Raw genomic sequence first — 15,171 nt, 5'->3', positions numbered from 1 at the left:
GAGAGCTTGGGAAGACGATGCTTCCAGCCACAGCCATCAAGGCGAGATTGCCTGCGAGCAGTTCTCCTGGAGATCAGATGTGACAGGAGGGTTTCTGGCTGGGTGGAGTGAGGAAGCCCTATGATGCAGGCTCTCCGCATGGGGCACCACGTCATGAGTTGTCCCCAACTGAGGAGCCATGCACAAAACCTGTTGCCCTCCAGTTGATTTTCACTCATAGCGACCCTAGAAGACAGAGTAGAAATGCCCCATTGGGTTTCCAAGGAGCGCCTGGTGGATTTGAACTGCCGGGTCTTTGGTGAGCAACTGCTGCACTTAGACAGTACGCCACCAGGGTATCCAACTGAGGACGGAGAGACAAATGAGTACCTCTCAAAGTAGGCACAATAGAGAGGTGCCACCATGTGCCTGTAGGTGCAGCCTGGACCTCCTGCAGCGCTAATGGCCACGGACCAGCCACGTTCCATCTGGAAGGCCAAGATGATTCCCTCTGTCCTGTGCAGGGCACCCTCTGCAGGCTGGCCCCAGTAGTGCAGAGGCTGCCCTGAGTCTGAGCGAGGCAAGGGGCGGGGTGGGAGTAGGAGCAGTCTCTGCCCCTGGCCGTCACTGATTGGTTGCGTTTGGCGACGTCGCCCATTGGCGCGACAATGCCCGTTCCCGCCAAGTGCCGAGATTCTCTCCAGAGAGACCTGCTGACACCCAACGTCGCTCTCCACGAGCAGAGAATTCTGAGAAGAGGGACTGACCAGGGCCAGGCGCGTCTACCGTCCCCGGGAGGTCTTCGCTCCCGCAGCCCCCGACCAGCCCCCATGGCGAGTGAGGCGCGGCCTGGGGAAGGCAGGGCTGCCCGGGGAGGCTGGGAAGACAGCGCCATGCGAAGTGGCCCTTTAGAGGGACCGTACCCGGGGTGTCCCGGGGAGCAGCCCCCGGAGAGCTGCGGCGCCAAGGCGGAGCAGGCCGCAGCTGGTGCGCAGGCGCAGGACGAGACGCCTGAGGAGTCTGCCATTTTCCGTGCGGTGCTGCTGGAGGAGAGCATGGCCGGGCACGAGGGAGCAGAGGTGTAGGAGGAGGAGGTGGTCGCGGCGGTGGAGGATATAACGGAGGTGGTGAAGGTCGTGCCCATGGAGGATGTGAAAGAACAGGAGCAGGCGGAGGAGCAGGAGCAGCGCGAACAGGCCCAGGCCAAGCAGGCCCGGCCATCGCCTGGACCCTCCAGCACCCAGCACTTCCTGCAGGCCCTGAAGGCCCTTCAGTTAGAGGTGGAGCCCGTGAACGCCAACGCCAGTAGGGCCTGTTTTCGCCTGAGGCACAAGCAGGTGCACAGTCGCAAGCCTTACCTGGACCACAGAAGCGCCATCATCCAGGGCATCCCAGGATTCTGGGTCAAAACAATATCCTTTCTGTGTCTGTCTCCCTGAGGCCTCCGAGTGGTGGGAGGTGGGTGAGGAAAGAGGGTTAAAAGAGCAGAAAGTTGGGTGGGGAATGTGCATGGCATCCAGAGAGGACACAGGTAGGGAAATAGAGCCAGACCAGCATCCACACTAAGAGAACCCTTAGGCGGGAACTGTAGGTGAATGTTTTGGCCCTATCCTGAGCAGGACAAACCTTCCCAGGGACTAGGAGCAGAGGCCACAGGCAGCATGAGAACAGCTCCGAGGACCTGAATGCCAGTGCCAGTCAGTCACTAAAAATCAAAAAAAATAAAGAACCCAAACAAACCAACCCAGTATTGTGGAGTCGATTCAGACTCATAGCGACCCTAGAGGACAGAGTAGAACTGCCCCATAGAGTTTCCAAGGAGCTCCTGGTGGATTAGAACTGCCAACCGTTTGGTTAGCAGCCCTAGCACTTAACCCCCCCGCCCCCGCACCCCCCCCCCCACACCAGGGTTTGCAGTCAGCCACTAGCATTTCCTCATCTCCAAAAGGCAAGGTTCTCCTTACTCAAGTTTTCTTTGCTGAGCAGCCATTTACACGACCTCAGCACCACACACCAGCCGGCTCCAGCCTCTGCATCCACAGCCCCCTCTCCACAGCCCTCACATGTGTGCCCCCTCATTGCCTCATAGGAACCCGACAGAGCTTCAAACAGAGCGAAGCACTCATGGTAAGTGCCTGGGGCTCATCTAGGCCACATGGCGTTAAGGGTTTCTCCCCAGCATCCTGACTGAGACCAGAGGCAGCCACAGGAGAGCCAGGACACCACACATGCAGACAGTAGCAGTGTCGGGCTAGATCACAGCACACAGGGAGACAGGTGTCAGGAGTCTCAGGAGACAGACTGTGTGTGAGCCTCCAGATAGCTTCACATGAGCACAAAGGCCAGGGCAAAACTAGGCACCAAGACACATGATGGTGGACCATGGTTAATGGGGAGTGTGGGTGGGTGTGGCAATGACAGGAGATCTGGGAGACTGCCTGCCCCAGCCACTGGTTGCTGGCCAGATGCGCCTATCTGTTGTGACCTCTTCTGTGCCTGGCTTCAGAAAGCTCCTTGACCCCGTGCAGATTGAGAACCACCCCCAGATGTCAGCCTTGATCAGTGAGAAAGACGAAGACATGCTCCGCTACCTGATCAATTTGGAGGTTAGACCCAGAGCTCGAGTGGGGAAGGGGAACTAGAAAGGATTCATCCATAGAAACAGGCATGGGCTAGTCTCCCCAAAAGGGGAACTCTCCTAGAAAAGACATCTCACCATCCTCATCTGCTCATTTCTCCCAGGTGGAGAATTCTATCCATCCCAATAACGGCTGCGAAGCCACATTTTTCTTTCAGAGGAATCCCTATTTTTGGAATGAAGTGATCATTAAGGAATACGATGTTACCATCAATGGTAAGAAGTGGCTTCCTTGATGGATGGAGAAAGTGTCAGGGGTGTTTTGTAGGCCAACATGATCTAGGCCTTTTCGTCCATTTTTGTATTTTCCCAGGATATATGGCATTTTAGTCCACTCCGATCCAGTGGTTCCAGAATTATGAATGTGAGGCTCACAGCCACAGGCATCACGACACCAGCGTTAACTTCTTCAACTGGTTTTCTCTTCCCAACTTCTCAGGGTATAACGGGATTACTGAGGTAGGCTTCTGTAGATAAGGTGAGAAATGGCTTGATGTGTTCCCAGCTACTTTGGAAATGAGTGCTGACCCTGGCATGATCTTCCTATTTGCACTACCAGATCGTCAGTGAGGACCTATGGATTAATCCCCTGAAGTACTACCTGAGGGAGGACAGAATCAGGACAGGAATGGGGAGAGACCAGATGAGGACCATGGTACGGGGCATTGACATGAGTGTTGTCTAGGGACCTAGGAACACCTAGAGTCAGTCTAAGACAGGAACATTAGAGAAATGTAGTGCAAAATAGGCTATAGCTAGGAAAAGTTAACCGCAGGAAGGGGTATGGCTCCCCATGGGGTTGCTCAGATGGGAATAAGGATGCATTATTAACATGTCTCTGGACTATCATTTCATGGCTATAAAAGTACCCTCACCCCCCCTACCACCCCTGAAAGTCTGGCTCATGCTCACGTCCTCCTACCATCCTTCCACGAATGTCCATAAATCTTTATCAGTGAGTCATCCTTAGAATTTAATTTCCATGAGGCAGTTGTGCAAGATTGTGGAGGATCATTTTGAATTTTTGTGGGAGGAAATGTAATAGATCCCAAATATGGAATGGAAGGTCCGTGAAGAGTTAACACAGTATTTAATATATTTCTATGAAAATATGTTGTGTGTGTGTGTATGTGTCATCAAGACCACTCCCAGCACTTGGCATGAACATGATGCAGCATCAAACTTCACCTAAAGGAGTAAAAAAAAAAAAAAAAATCCAAGAAGCCAGTTTAGATCTGGAAATGAAAATGAATAATCAGCACGGATCCTGTGTAACAGGAGAGAAGTGAAGAAGTAGTTGGATGGTAGAAGATGAAAAGGGACTGAGATGCTGATAAACCTTGAAAGAACCTGAAAAATAAAACACTTCCAAGTGTCTGTCAGTGTTTAAGTGTGAGTTTCATGTGCGAGATAGATGGTGACTTGAAGGAATAAACAACTCCTGACGTACTTGCGAAATAACTGCTCAGAAAGTCTCAGTGTGTAGAGGGAGTCAGGACTATAAAGCTAGAGGGAAGGGATTCAACAGGCTTTAGGATACCAGATGAGGATACAGGTCTTTCCATAGGACAGTAGCTGGGAGCAGGAGGAGAAAGAGATGCCAGTTTATTGGGGGCTCAAGGCTTTTAATTGAAAAAGGAAGGATGGGCTTAATGAGCAGGGTCTGGCAGTCTGGTAACGTTTCAGTGGTTTCTCTTGGATGTATTCACGCACATTAATGTGACAAAAGACGGAGGGATTTCCCTAGCAGCTCCCAGTCTCAGGCCAACAAGTATATGAGAAGGGGTCCGTTATGGGCCTGCTTTAACCTTCCCTAGCATTATTAGATAGGGCAACAGAGGAAGAAAGGCAAACAGAGACTCAGGCAAGAAAGTAATGAGAAGAGAAATACACAGAGGGACACACAGTAGGAACAAGGATGTGAAATGACCAGCCTACTGTGGGACCCGATTTCCCTACCAATGATTTGGTCAGAGGACACCAAAGCTCCTCCCTGGGTACTTTTGCTGAGGAGCGGTAGCATGGCCTGGCGACTGAATCCTCTGAATTGCTGCAGTTAGGTTGTCAGATCAGGTGAGTCACTGGGGCCAAGGTCCTGTCAGGTCTGACATTTCGTTGATTGCTTCCTTCCTTCTCTCCTGTTTCTTGGTTTCTTTCCTTGCCACCACCACCCCAAGACCCACACCTGGCCGGTCTCTTTCTTTCTCACTTTTTCTTTATGCCACGCATTCTTTCTTCCTTGACTCCCCAATGCCTCCCAGTCCTGTTCATCTCACAGTCTCCCTTCTTTGCTGCCGTTTCTGTTAACGATTCCGTCTGTTGGAGTCAGGGTCCTCAGGGTGGCCTCAGGTGGGCCAACGGAGAAGTGCGTGGGAAAAGTAGGGAGAGGAGGAGGCTTCCAGCAGGAAGCACTTGTCCTGTGCCACAGTCAGCACAGGAAAGTTTCTGGCTGGGTGGGGTGAGAACAGGCAAGGTGTCGGCTGCCTGTGTGGGGGGCACCGATTTCAGCCATGTGATGGCCTGTCTGCAACCGAGGACTGAGCGACAAGTGGTGGCAGGCACAGTAGAGAGGCGCCACCCCGTGCCTGCAGGAGCAGCCTGGACTTGCTGCAGCGCTGATGACGAGGGTCAGCCACCTTGCATCTGGAGAGCCAGGGTGACGGCCTCTGTCCTTGGCGGGGCACCCTGTGCAGGCTGGGGCCCGGTAGTTCAGAGGCAGCTCTGAGTGGGAGGCGGAATTGGTCCCCTTCAGGATAACCTCCTGGGGCAGGGCAAAGCTGGTTCCCGCCGGAAGTGTGCAGACTACCAGCAGAGCCGGGGATAGGCGCCCGCGCTCTGTATCCACCAGGGGGCGCGTCTGAGAAGAGCGGCTGACCCGGGCCAGGTCGGTCTACCGTCCCCGTGACACCTGCCCCAGCGGCCACCAGACCCCATGATGAGTGAGGCGCGGCCTGGGGAAGCCGGGCTGCCCCGGGACCTTGGGAGGACAGCGGCCTGCGAAGTGGCCCTTTAGAGGGACAGTGTGCAAGGTGTCCCGTGGAGCAGCCCCCGGGGAGCTGCAGGGCCAAGCGGGAGCAGGTCGCAGCAGGTGCGCAGGGAAGGACGAGACGCCTGAAGAGGCCGCCGACTTCTGTGGGGTGCTGGTAGAGGAGAGCGGGGCTGGGAGGGGGAGAGTGGAGAACGCAGGAGGAGGTGGTGGTGGCGGGGGATGGAACGCCGGAGGTGGAGGTTGTGGCCATGGGAGACGCGCAGGAGCAGGAACAGGCGAAGTAGCAGGAGCACCGCGAAGAACCCGAGCCCAAGCTGGCTCAGCCTTGGCCTGCACCCTGCAGCCTCGGGCGCTCCCGGGAGGTTGTTCAATAGAGCTGAACGCCAGAGCCAGCAGGGCCTACTCTGGCCTGCGGTGTAAGCTGTTGCAGACTTGCAAGCCATACCTGGACCGGAGAAGACTGATCACCCAGTGCATTCTGGGTCCAAGCAGTATCCATTCTGTGGCTGCGTCGCAACGGCCTCCAAGGGGTGCAGAGTGGAGAGAGGGCTAAGAGGTAGGAAGGGGGTGGGGCTGGTGCGAAGAGACTTGGAAGGGCACAGGTCAGGGCAAAGAGCCAAGACAAGTGGCCAGGAGACACTGGCCAAGGGACTGCTAGTGAATCTTTAGGTTCTGTACTTAGCAGGAAAGAACTTCCCGGGGAAGTAGGTGCAGAGTCCACAGAAAGCAGAAGAATGGCTCAAAGACCCGGACACTGTCAGCAGCAGGAGTTACCCGACAGGCCAGATGCACACGGTAGGAGTTTTCAGCCAGCCTACAGCACGGAGGAGACAGAGCTCAGGAGTCTCAGGAGAGAGACTGCTTGCAAGCCTTCGGAGAGCTTCAGATGAGCACAAAGGCCAACTTCAATGCCCCAAGGGACATGAGAGGAAGAACATGGTTGTGGGGTAGTAGGGGTGGGTGTGGCAATGATAGGAGGTGTGGGAGACTGTCTATCCCAGCCACTTGTTGCTGCCCAGGTGGGCTTTGACTGCTGCTAGCCCTTCTCCACCTGGCCTCTGAAAGCTCCTTGACCCCATGCAGATTATGAACCACCCCTAGATGTCAGCCGTGATCAGTGAGGAAGAGGAAGACATGCTCAGCTACATGATCAAGTTGGAGGTCAGGCCAGAGGTCAGGTGGGGGAGGGGAGTGGGAAAGGATTCCTCCATGAAAACAGACAAGGGCAGGGCTCCCTGAAGGGCAGGGCTCCCTGAAAGCCAGGTCTCCTAAAAAGATGTTTTTGCTGTCCCCATCTACTCCTTCCTCCTGGGTGGAAAAGCTCACCCATCCTAATAACCAATGCAAAAGCCACATTTCTCTTTCAGAGCAACCCCTATTTTCAGAATGAACTCATCATCAAAGAGTGTGGCCTTAACATCACTGGTGAGAAGTGGCTTCCTTGATGGGTAGGGGAGAGTGTCAACATGACCCAGACCCTTCCCTACATTCTCCTTTTTCTCCAAGGTGTACACCATCTCATTCCACTCTAACCCAATAGTTCCGGACTGTGAACATGAGGCTCAGAGATGCAGGCATCATGACAGCAGCCTTCACTTCTTCTACTAGTTTTCTGGTCTGAACTTCTCAGGGTATATCAGGATTGCTGAGGTGGGCCTCTGTAAGTAGGGTCAGAAATGGCTTTGGTATGTTCCTAGCTGTGTTTCGAAATGAGGGCTGAACCTGGCATCATCTGTCCTGTTTCTACTATCAGATCATCAGTGAGGACCTATGCATTAATTCCCTAAAGTACCACCTGAGGGAGGAAGGAAGCAGGAGAGGTACTGGAGAGAACAGGTGATGAACAGGTGAGAATTTCATTCCGTTGTGCATGGAGTTTCCCTGAGGTGGAAGGGACACGAAGCCATCTGTTGATAACAACATGAAAAGTGGAGGTTGACTCACTAATCAAAAACTGATCCACAGAGAAAAGCCCATGACCATGCGGCTTCACAGATGCATTCTACCAAACGTTTAAGGAATTAGCACCAATCCTTCTAACATGTTTCAGAAAACTGAAGAAGAGGGATCACTTGCCACCTAATTCCTTGAGGCCAGCATTCCTCTAAAAAAGAGCATAGAAAGACATTGCTAGTAAATTAGTGACCAGTTTGTTTTATGCTTATGTAAATGTAAAGTTATTTTGTATTAAACTTTGAATCAGTTCTCAGTGCAAATGTTTTAATGATTTCCTTCCAGAATTTATATTATTGGTGCAGAGAAATATACTCGACTTAGCTCATTTTGATATCATGTCCTACAATTTTAACTTACTTACTATCTCTGATGGTTTTGTTGTTTTTCTTTTTTTTGTGGATTTTACAGAACTTTTTTACTGTAAGTTTATGTTATCTGTGGAAGGAGATAGTTTTACTTTTTCACTTCCGATTTGATGCTATCTGTATCTTGCAAAATTTCTCTGGTTAGAGCTTTGGGCGTACTGTTGAATACAAATGGCAAAAGCAGGCATCCTAGTTTTGTTCTTGGTACTAGTGGGGTGCTTCTAGTATTTCTCTACTGAATGTGATGCTAGTTTGGGGTTTTTAATAAATTTCCTCTTGAGTTTAAGCATCCTTCTAATTCTAGTTCGAGGGTTTTCCTCATGAAAGGCTGTTGGGTTGTGTCCAGTTTGCTTCTGCACTGAGATAATGTAAATTTGCTCTTCATTCTCTCAATGTGCTGTATTACGCGTATGAATTTTTATATATTCAGCCAGCTTGTATGATGGGAATACCTTCTGTTTGAACGTGGACTATGATCCTTGTAATTATCTGCTGGATTTTGCTAGCATTCTCCTCAGGATTTTTGCAGGCATATCCATGAAACGTGTTTCTCTGTAGTTGTTTTGTTTTTTCCCTACTGGCGTATTTTTCTAGCTTTGATATCAGTGTAACGTTAGACTCATAGAATCAGATAGAAAGTGTTCTCTAAGGTAGTGCTTTTGGAAGACCTATACTTTGCTTCCTGTCTTGGTGTTTTACTGACTTTATCACAGTGCAACTTTTAAATTTTGTTCTAAAGTTTTTCTGCATTTTTTCATTTTCCTTCTTTATGGTTTCCCTCCAAATTATTTTAACACCATAAGTTTAGAAAACATTCTTTGTACTTTAATACTAATTTAGTTTTAGTACTATACAGTTGTCCATATTTTGGGTATGTTGTTATTGTCACACATTACATCTGAACATAATGCAAGTCTAATACCATATGCATAATAATAGCTTGGTACAGTTCACCTTAAATATTGTAGGAATCAAAACAGTCATTTCAAAGAACTACTACAAAAGGGTTTATATCTTAATTCTACAAATGTGTAATTTAGGCATACATATTTGTATTACGTGTATGTACGTACGTGTATTGTTATAAGTATACTCGTATAATTATACTTCAATATCTCTCCTCATTTTTTAGCAGTTATAATCTTTTCCCCACTCACTTCCTTTGTCTTGCCTTTGTCCATATATTACACATGTATTAATTTTGTGTATAGCGCAGGTTCAACAATGCATATCATTTCATATGATTTGTTTTAAAAGAAGAGGATAAAGAAGGTAGCCCATGCATTTTTAAAGTGATCTTTGTATTGAGTTACTCGTTTAGTCTTTCTCATGAGAGATGAGCTGGAGACAAATTCTCTCCGTCTTTCTTTAACTGGAAAATTTTATAATTGGCAGTATTTTTTTTAAATTATAGCTTTACCACATAAAAGGTCCTTGGCTGACATTTCTGTTTCCTTTGATAACTTGGCAGATACTGTCCCTCTGCCTTCTAGCCTCATGTCTTTCTGCTTAGAGATCATCTTTTAATCTTACTGTTTCTGTTGTCAATGATGTATTTTTTCTTGCTGCTTTAGAGATTTTCAGCTTGTATTTAGCTTTTAGCATTTTTATTATGATATATTTATTTGTAGATCCCTGCGTTTTACCTCCTCGGAAATACAGAAGCTGCCTAGAGTACAGGTTATTTTTTTTTAATATATTTCTGATCAGTATAGAAATTATTAATTTTAATCGCTTCCTTCCTCCCTCCTTCTCTCCTATTATCCCTCCCTCCCTCCCTCTTCTCACTCCTCTCGTTACATTATTCTCATAACCCATTCAGTGGTGTCCTTAATGGCGCCCCATATTTTTCTGAGACCCAGTTCATTTGTCTTCATTCTTTATACACTGTACTTCAAATTCCATAACTTCTGTCCATCTAACTTTTCTGGTTACTGGCAAATTATACCCATTGCAACTGTGTAATTTCCATTTTTAAATAGTAATTTATATCTCCTCATTAATATTCTTCATTGACGTGACATTCGCATTACACCTTTCTTTGGGTGTTCAATCATGCTTTCCTGTAGTTCTGTGAAATTGTTCTCTGTTACTTTCAACTTTTTGTTGGTCTCACAGGCAGTTATTTTGCCTGCATGATTGCTGATATATGGGTCATACTTCCAGTTCCTTTGCATGTCTCATGATTTTCTTTCTTTTTTTTTTTTTGAGGAGGAACTAGACATTTTAGATAATATGTTGTAGTAATTCTGGATATAACACTCCTCGGTGGCTTGTTGTTGTTATTTGTTTCTTTATTTGTTGAGGAACTGAATGGAGTATTTTAGTGAAGTGTGTTCCTTACCTAAAGCTTTTAGACTCTGATGTTCCTCCTTAGGAAGGCATAAGTTTGGGTAGGTCAAAGCAATATCCTTTCTGTGTTTGTCTCCCTGAGGACTCCAAATGGTGGCAGGTGGGTGAGGGAAGAGGGTTAAAAGAGCAGAAAGTTGGGTGGGGAGTGTGCATGGCATCCGGAGAGGACACAGGTAGGGGAATAGACCCAAGCCAGCATCCACAGTAAGAGAACCCTTAGGCGGGGACTGCAGGTGAATGTTTTGGCCCTGTCCTGAGCAGGGCAAACCTTCCCGGGGACCAGGAGCAGAGGCCACAGGTAGCATAAGAATAGTTCCAAGGACCTGAATGCCAGTGCCAGTCACTAAAAACCAAAAAAAAAAAAAAAAAAAACAACCCAAACAAACCAACCCAGTGTTGTCGAGTTGAATCCGACTCATAGCGACCCAAGAGGACAGAGTAGAACTGCCCCATAGTTTCCAAGGAGCTGCTGGTGGATTGGAACTGCCAACTCTTTGGTTAGCAGCCCTAGCACTAAACCACTATGCCACCAGGGTCTCCAGTCAGTCAGGACCAGTACTTCATCTCCAAAAGGCAAGGTTCTCCTTATATAAGTTTTCTTTGTTGAGTAGCCATTGTCCTTTACACAGCCCCAGCACCCCACCCCCAGAATACACCAGGCAGCTCCAGCCTCTGCATCCACAGCCCCCTCTCCCCAACCCCTCTCATTGCCTCATAGAAATCCATCAGGGCTCCAAACAGAGCCAGGCACCCATGGGAAGTGCCTGGGGCTCATCTAGGACAGGTGGCATCAAGGCTGCACCCCCAGCATCCTGACGGAGGACCAGAGGCAACCACAGGGGAGCCAGGACACCCCACAAGCAGACGGTAGCAGTGTTGGGATAGACAGCAGCACACAAAGAATACAGGCATCAGGAGTCTCGGGATAGACTGCATGTGTGCCTGCAGATGGCTTCACATGAGCACAAAGACCGCTAGGCTGCAAGATGCATATGATGATGGACCATGTTTGAGGGGGCATGTGGGTGGCTGTCGCAATGACAGGAGGTCTGGGAGACTGCCTGCCTCAGCCATTGGTTGCTGGCCAGGTATGCTCTGTCTGCTTCTAGCTCTCCTTTGCCTGGCCTCTGAAGGCTCCTTGACCCCACGCAGATTGCGAACCACCCCCTGATGTCAGCTATGATCAGGGTGGAAGATAAAGACATGCTCCACTGCTTGAACTATCTGAAGATTGGGTCAGAGGTCAGGTGGGAGAGAGGAATAGGAAAGGATTCATCCATGGAAATTGGCAAGGGCTTGTCTCTCCCAAAGGCCAGGTCTCTTGAATAGACATTTCACTCTACCCATTTTCTACTTTCTGCCAGGTGGAGAAGCTCAATCATCCTAATAACTGATGCAAAATCACATTTTTCTTTCGGAGGAACCCCTATTTTCAGAATGAAGTCATCTACAAGGGATACGACATTACCATCAGTGGTAAGAAGTGGCTCCCTTGATGGATGGGGAGAGTGTCACTGCTGTTTTATAGGCCAACATGATCTAGCCCTCTTCCTCCATTCCTGTATTTCCCCAGGATGTATAGCATCCTATTCCACTCCAATCCAGTGGCTCCAGGGTTACGAATGTGAGGCTTACAAGCGCAGGCATCACGATACCAGTGTTAACTTCTTCGACTCGTTCTCTGGTCCCAGCTTCCCAGAGTACAACAGGATTGCTGAGGTGGGCCTCTGTAGATAAAGTCAGAAAAGGCCTTGGTGTGTTCCCATCTGCTTTGGAAATGAGTGCTGAACCTAGCATGATCTTTCTTTTTGCACTACCAGATCATCAGTGAAGACCTGTGGATTAATCCCCTGCAGTACTACCTGGGGGAGGAAGGAACCAGGACAAGAAGGTGGAGAGAAAAACAGGTGGGGACCATGGGTGCAGAGCACTGACATGAGTATTGACTGGGGACATAGCAGCACCTTCTAGAGTCAGTCTGAGACAGTAACATTGGAGAAATGTAATGCAAAATAGGCTATAGCTAGGGAAACTTAACCTCAGTGAGAAGTATGACTGCCCATGGACACTCAGACAGAAGTAAGGATGGATTATTGGTACGTGTTCTCTGGACTATCATTTCATGGCTATGAACGCATCCTCAGCCCCTCCTACCATGTCTGAAAGTCTGGCTCATGTTCAGGTCCTCCTAGCATGCTCCCACAAATATCTCCAAATCCTTATAAATATGTTCTCTTTAGAAAATTTACATTTCCATTGGACAGTTGTGCAATATTGTGGAGGATGATTTTGAATTTATGTGGGAGGAAATGTAATAGTTCACAAATATGGAAGGGACAGTCAATGAGGAATTAATACAGTATTTAATATATTTCAGTGAATATATGTTGTGTGTCTTTGTGTGTGTGTGTGTGTGTCATCAAGGCCACTCCCAGCACTCGGCATGAACATGACGTAGCATCAAACTTCACCTAAAGGAGTAAAAAAAAAAAATCCAAGAAACCACTTTAGATCTGGAAATGAATAATCAGCGCAGATCCTGTGAACAGGAGAGAAATGAAGAAGCAGTTGGATGGTAGAAGATAAAAAGGGACTGAGATGCTGATAAACCTTGAAGGAACCTGAAGAATAAAACACTTCCAAGTGTCTGTCTGTGTCTAAGTGTGAGTTCATGTGCTAGGTAGATGGTGACTTGAAGGAATAAGACAACTCCTGACATTGGACTTTTGAAATAACTGCTCAGGAAGTCTCAGTGTATAGAGGGAGCCAGGACTATAAAGCTAGAGCGAAGGGATTCAACAGGCTTTAGGATACCAGATGAGGATACAGGTCTTTCCACAGGACAGTAGCTGGGAGCAGGAGGAGAAAGAGATGCCAGTTTATTGGGGGCTCAAGGCTTTTAATTGAAAAAGGAAGGATGGGCTTAATGAGCATGGTCTGGCAGCCTGGTAACATTTCAGTGGTACCTTTTGGATATATTCACTCACATTAGTGTGACAAAAGACAGGAAAATTTAAACTTGAGTTCACTGTTGAACAAAACGGTCTCCAAATTAAATGCAGAATCCTTTGGAGGGACTAACAGTATATTACTGCCAGTGTTCCAAGAAACAGTTGGAAATTATAGGATTAAGTTTTATATAAGGACTAGAATGGTAGGACCAGGTGGTAAAACTGTTGCCTGGTTTCTGACTCTGTTGACTGCAAAAGTGGGGACCTGCAGGGCAAGAAGCAGATTGACTCATAACTGGTCAGAGTTTACTGTTTCTCCCAGCATGTTCTGTATTTACACACAAAAAGGATCCATCTTGAGCACGTCCCTCAGTGAAACTCTTACGCTACATACCTTACCCTGCATAGATTACCTTGCTCAAGCCCTTCTTCTTGGGGTCATGTCTTTGCTGCTGCACCCAGCAGATCCTTCAGGAATGGACAATGAGAGTCAAATAAATCCTCCCAAGCACTCTCCTGCCACTGCCCCAGTACAGTGTCACCCTGTAACAAGCATTACAGACCATCTGCTGTGTGTCAGGTATTTGGTCTGAGGTCCTGTGACCCAGTTCTTGGATGGAAGGAAGCTGAGCCTGTACAAAGCAAGATTTGACTCTCTGTTTACTCTTTCCACAGTCCACCCCACAGGCAGAACAGAAAAAGGCCCTCCCAGCTTATTGAGCTTTAAACTTCAAGGAGGTTTTAAGGCTTCACATGACAGTGCCCAGGACTTGTGGGTACTGGCAAAAGGAAAAACACAGTAATTCTGCAGGCATTCATGGCACAGCAGATTGTGGTCTTGTCATAGGGGAATTGAAGCTGGGGCACAGCAAATTTTAAATACCTTTGTGAGACTAAAGTGATACTTTCTTCTAATCAGGTCTTTGTTCTTTCCAAGGATTTAAAAATTTGGAAAAAAAAATAAGGTGCTTAATATTTCATGTCAGCATGTGGGTGTCATGGCTGGGTTTAGGTCTGGCGTATCCTAAAATGAATTAAGGGGGCGGGACTTTGCTAGGTCCAGGTAGCAATACCCTAAACTACTGTCTGTTGACAAGAGCGCATTGGCTGGACACTTAGCCATGTTTTCCCTCCGCAGAGAATACAACTTAACTTCCATCATGGATAACAATACTTTCACTAGGATATAATTCAGTCTCTCTAGTGCTTTCACACTGGCCCTAAATTTTTTGTCAGCCAAAGTGAGTGCCAAATTGAAGAATTCCACAAACTAGTCTTTTTTTTTTTAGAGAATTTAACTGGCCAGCTTATGTGCATTTTGGGTCAGCGTCTCTGAAACTCATTTGTTTTTCGTGGTCTGTAAGTAGGAGCACTTTCTTGAATACCAACTGAAAGGACAACCCTGACTGTAAGAAACAGCACCAAGCTGGTTCCTATGAAGTGGAAGGCAAATAAGCTCCCTTCATCAGGTTCTCCACCATATCTGACACCAGCTGTTCCCTGTATGACACTCACTCTCTTAGGTTTGATAATTTATGGGAACAGTCACAGAGAACTCATAGGAACAACATAGTTGCAGTAGCGACTTTAATAACTGAAGGACATAAAGGTTTTAAACTGAAATGAAGATAATGCAACAGGCAAGGCGTAGGAAGAATCCCTGCATGGTGCCTCAACATCTCATAGGAAACCGGCTTACGCTTTTTTGAAAACCATTGTCACCCATCAGGAAACTTTCCAAACAGGAAATGCCATGACACCACTTGGCAGGCTAAAGCTTCAGCCACTCCTCTCAGCACTCAGCTGAGGTTCAGATTTTACACTCTGCTGTCCAGGTCAGCTTCTTTTTTCTACCATGGTAGGCACTGCCTCCATCACTCACCAGAGCAGATTTAATAGCTGTGGGAGGGTCCTAGAGCAGGGCAGCAGTATTCAAACACC

The 15,171-nt window shown here is 47.8% G+C and overlaps 1 protein-coding gene across 1 annotated transcript; it reads left to right on the top strand.

The window, feature by feature from the left end:
- Positions 1–1,121: 1,121 nt before the first annotated feature.
- On the top strand, positions 1,122–12,213 carry LOC135229002 (testis-specific Y-encoded protein 4-like). The gene is given in 5 exon segments (XM_064278746.1): positions 1,122–1,382; positions 2,508–2,585; positions 11,644–11,755; positions 11,853–11,998; positions 12,100–12,213. Coding segments are annotated over 5 exon segments (711 nt in total).
- The last annotated feature ends 2,958 nt before the right edge of the window (positions 12,214–15,171 follow it).

The sequence above is a fragment of the Loxodonta africana genome, chromosome Y (assembly GCF_030014295.1).
Source record: "Loxodonta africana isolate mLoxAfr1 chromosome Y, mLoxAfr1.hap2, whole genome shotgun sequence".
NCBI lineage: Eukaryota > Metazoa > Chordata > Mammalia > Proboscidea > Elephantidae > Loxodonta > Loxodonta africana.
The sequence above is the reverse complement of the archived record's forward strand: the minus strand, read 5'-3'. Positions and strand labels throughout refer to the sequence as shown.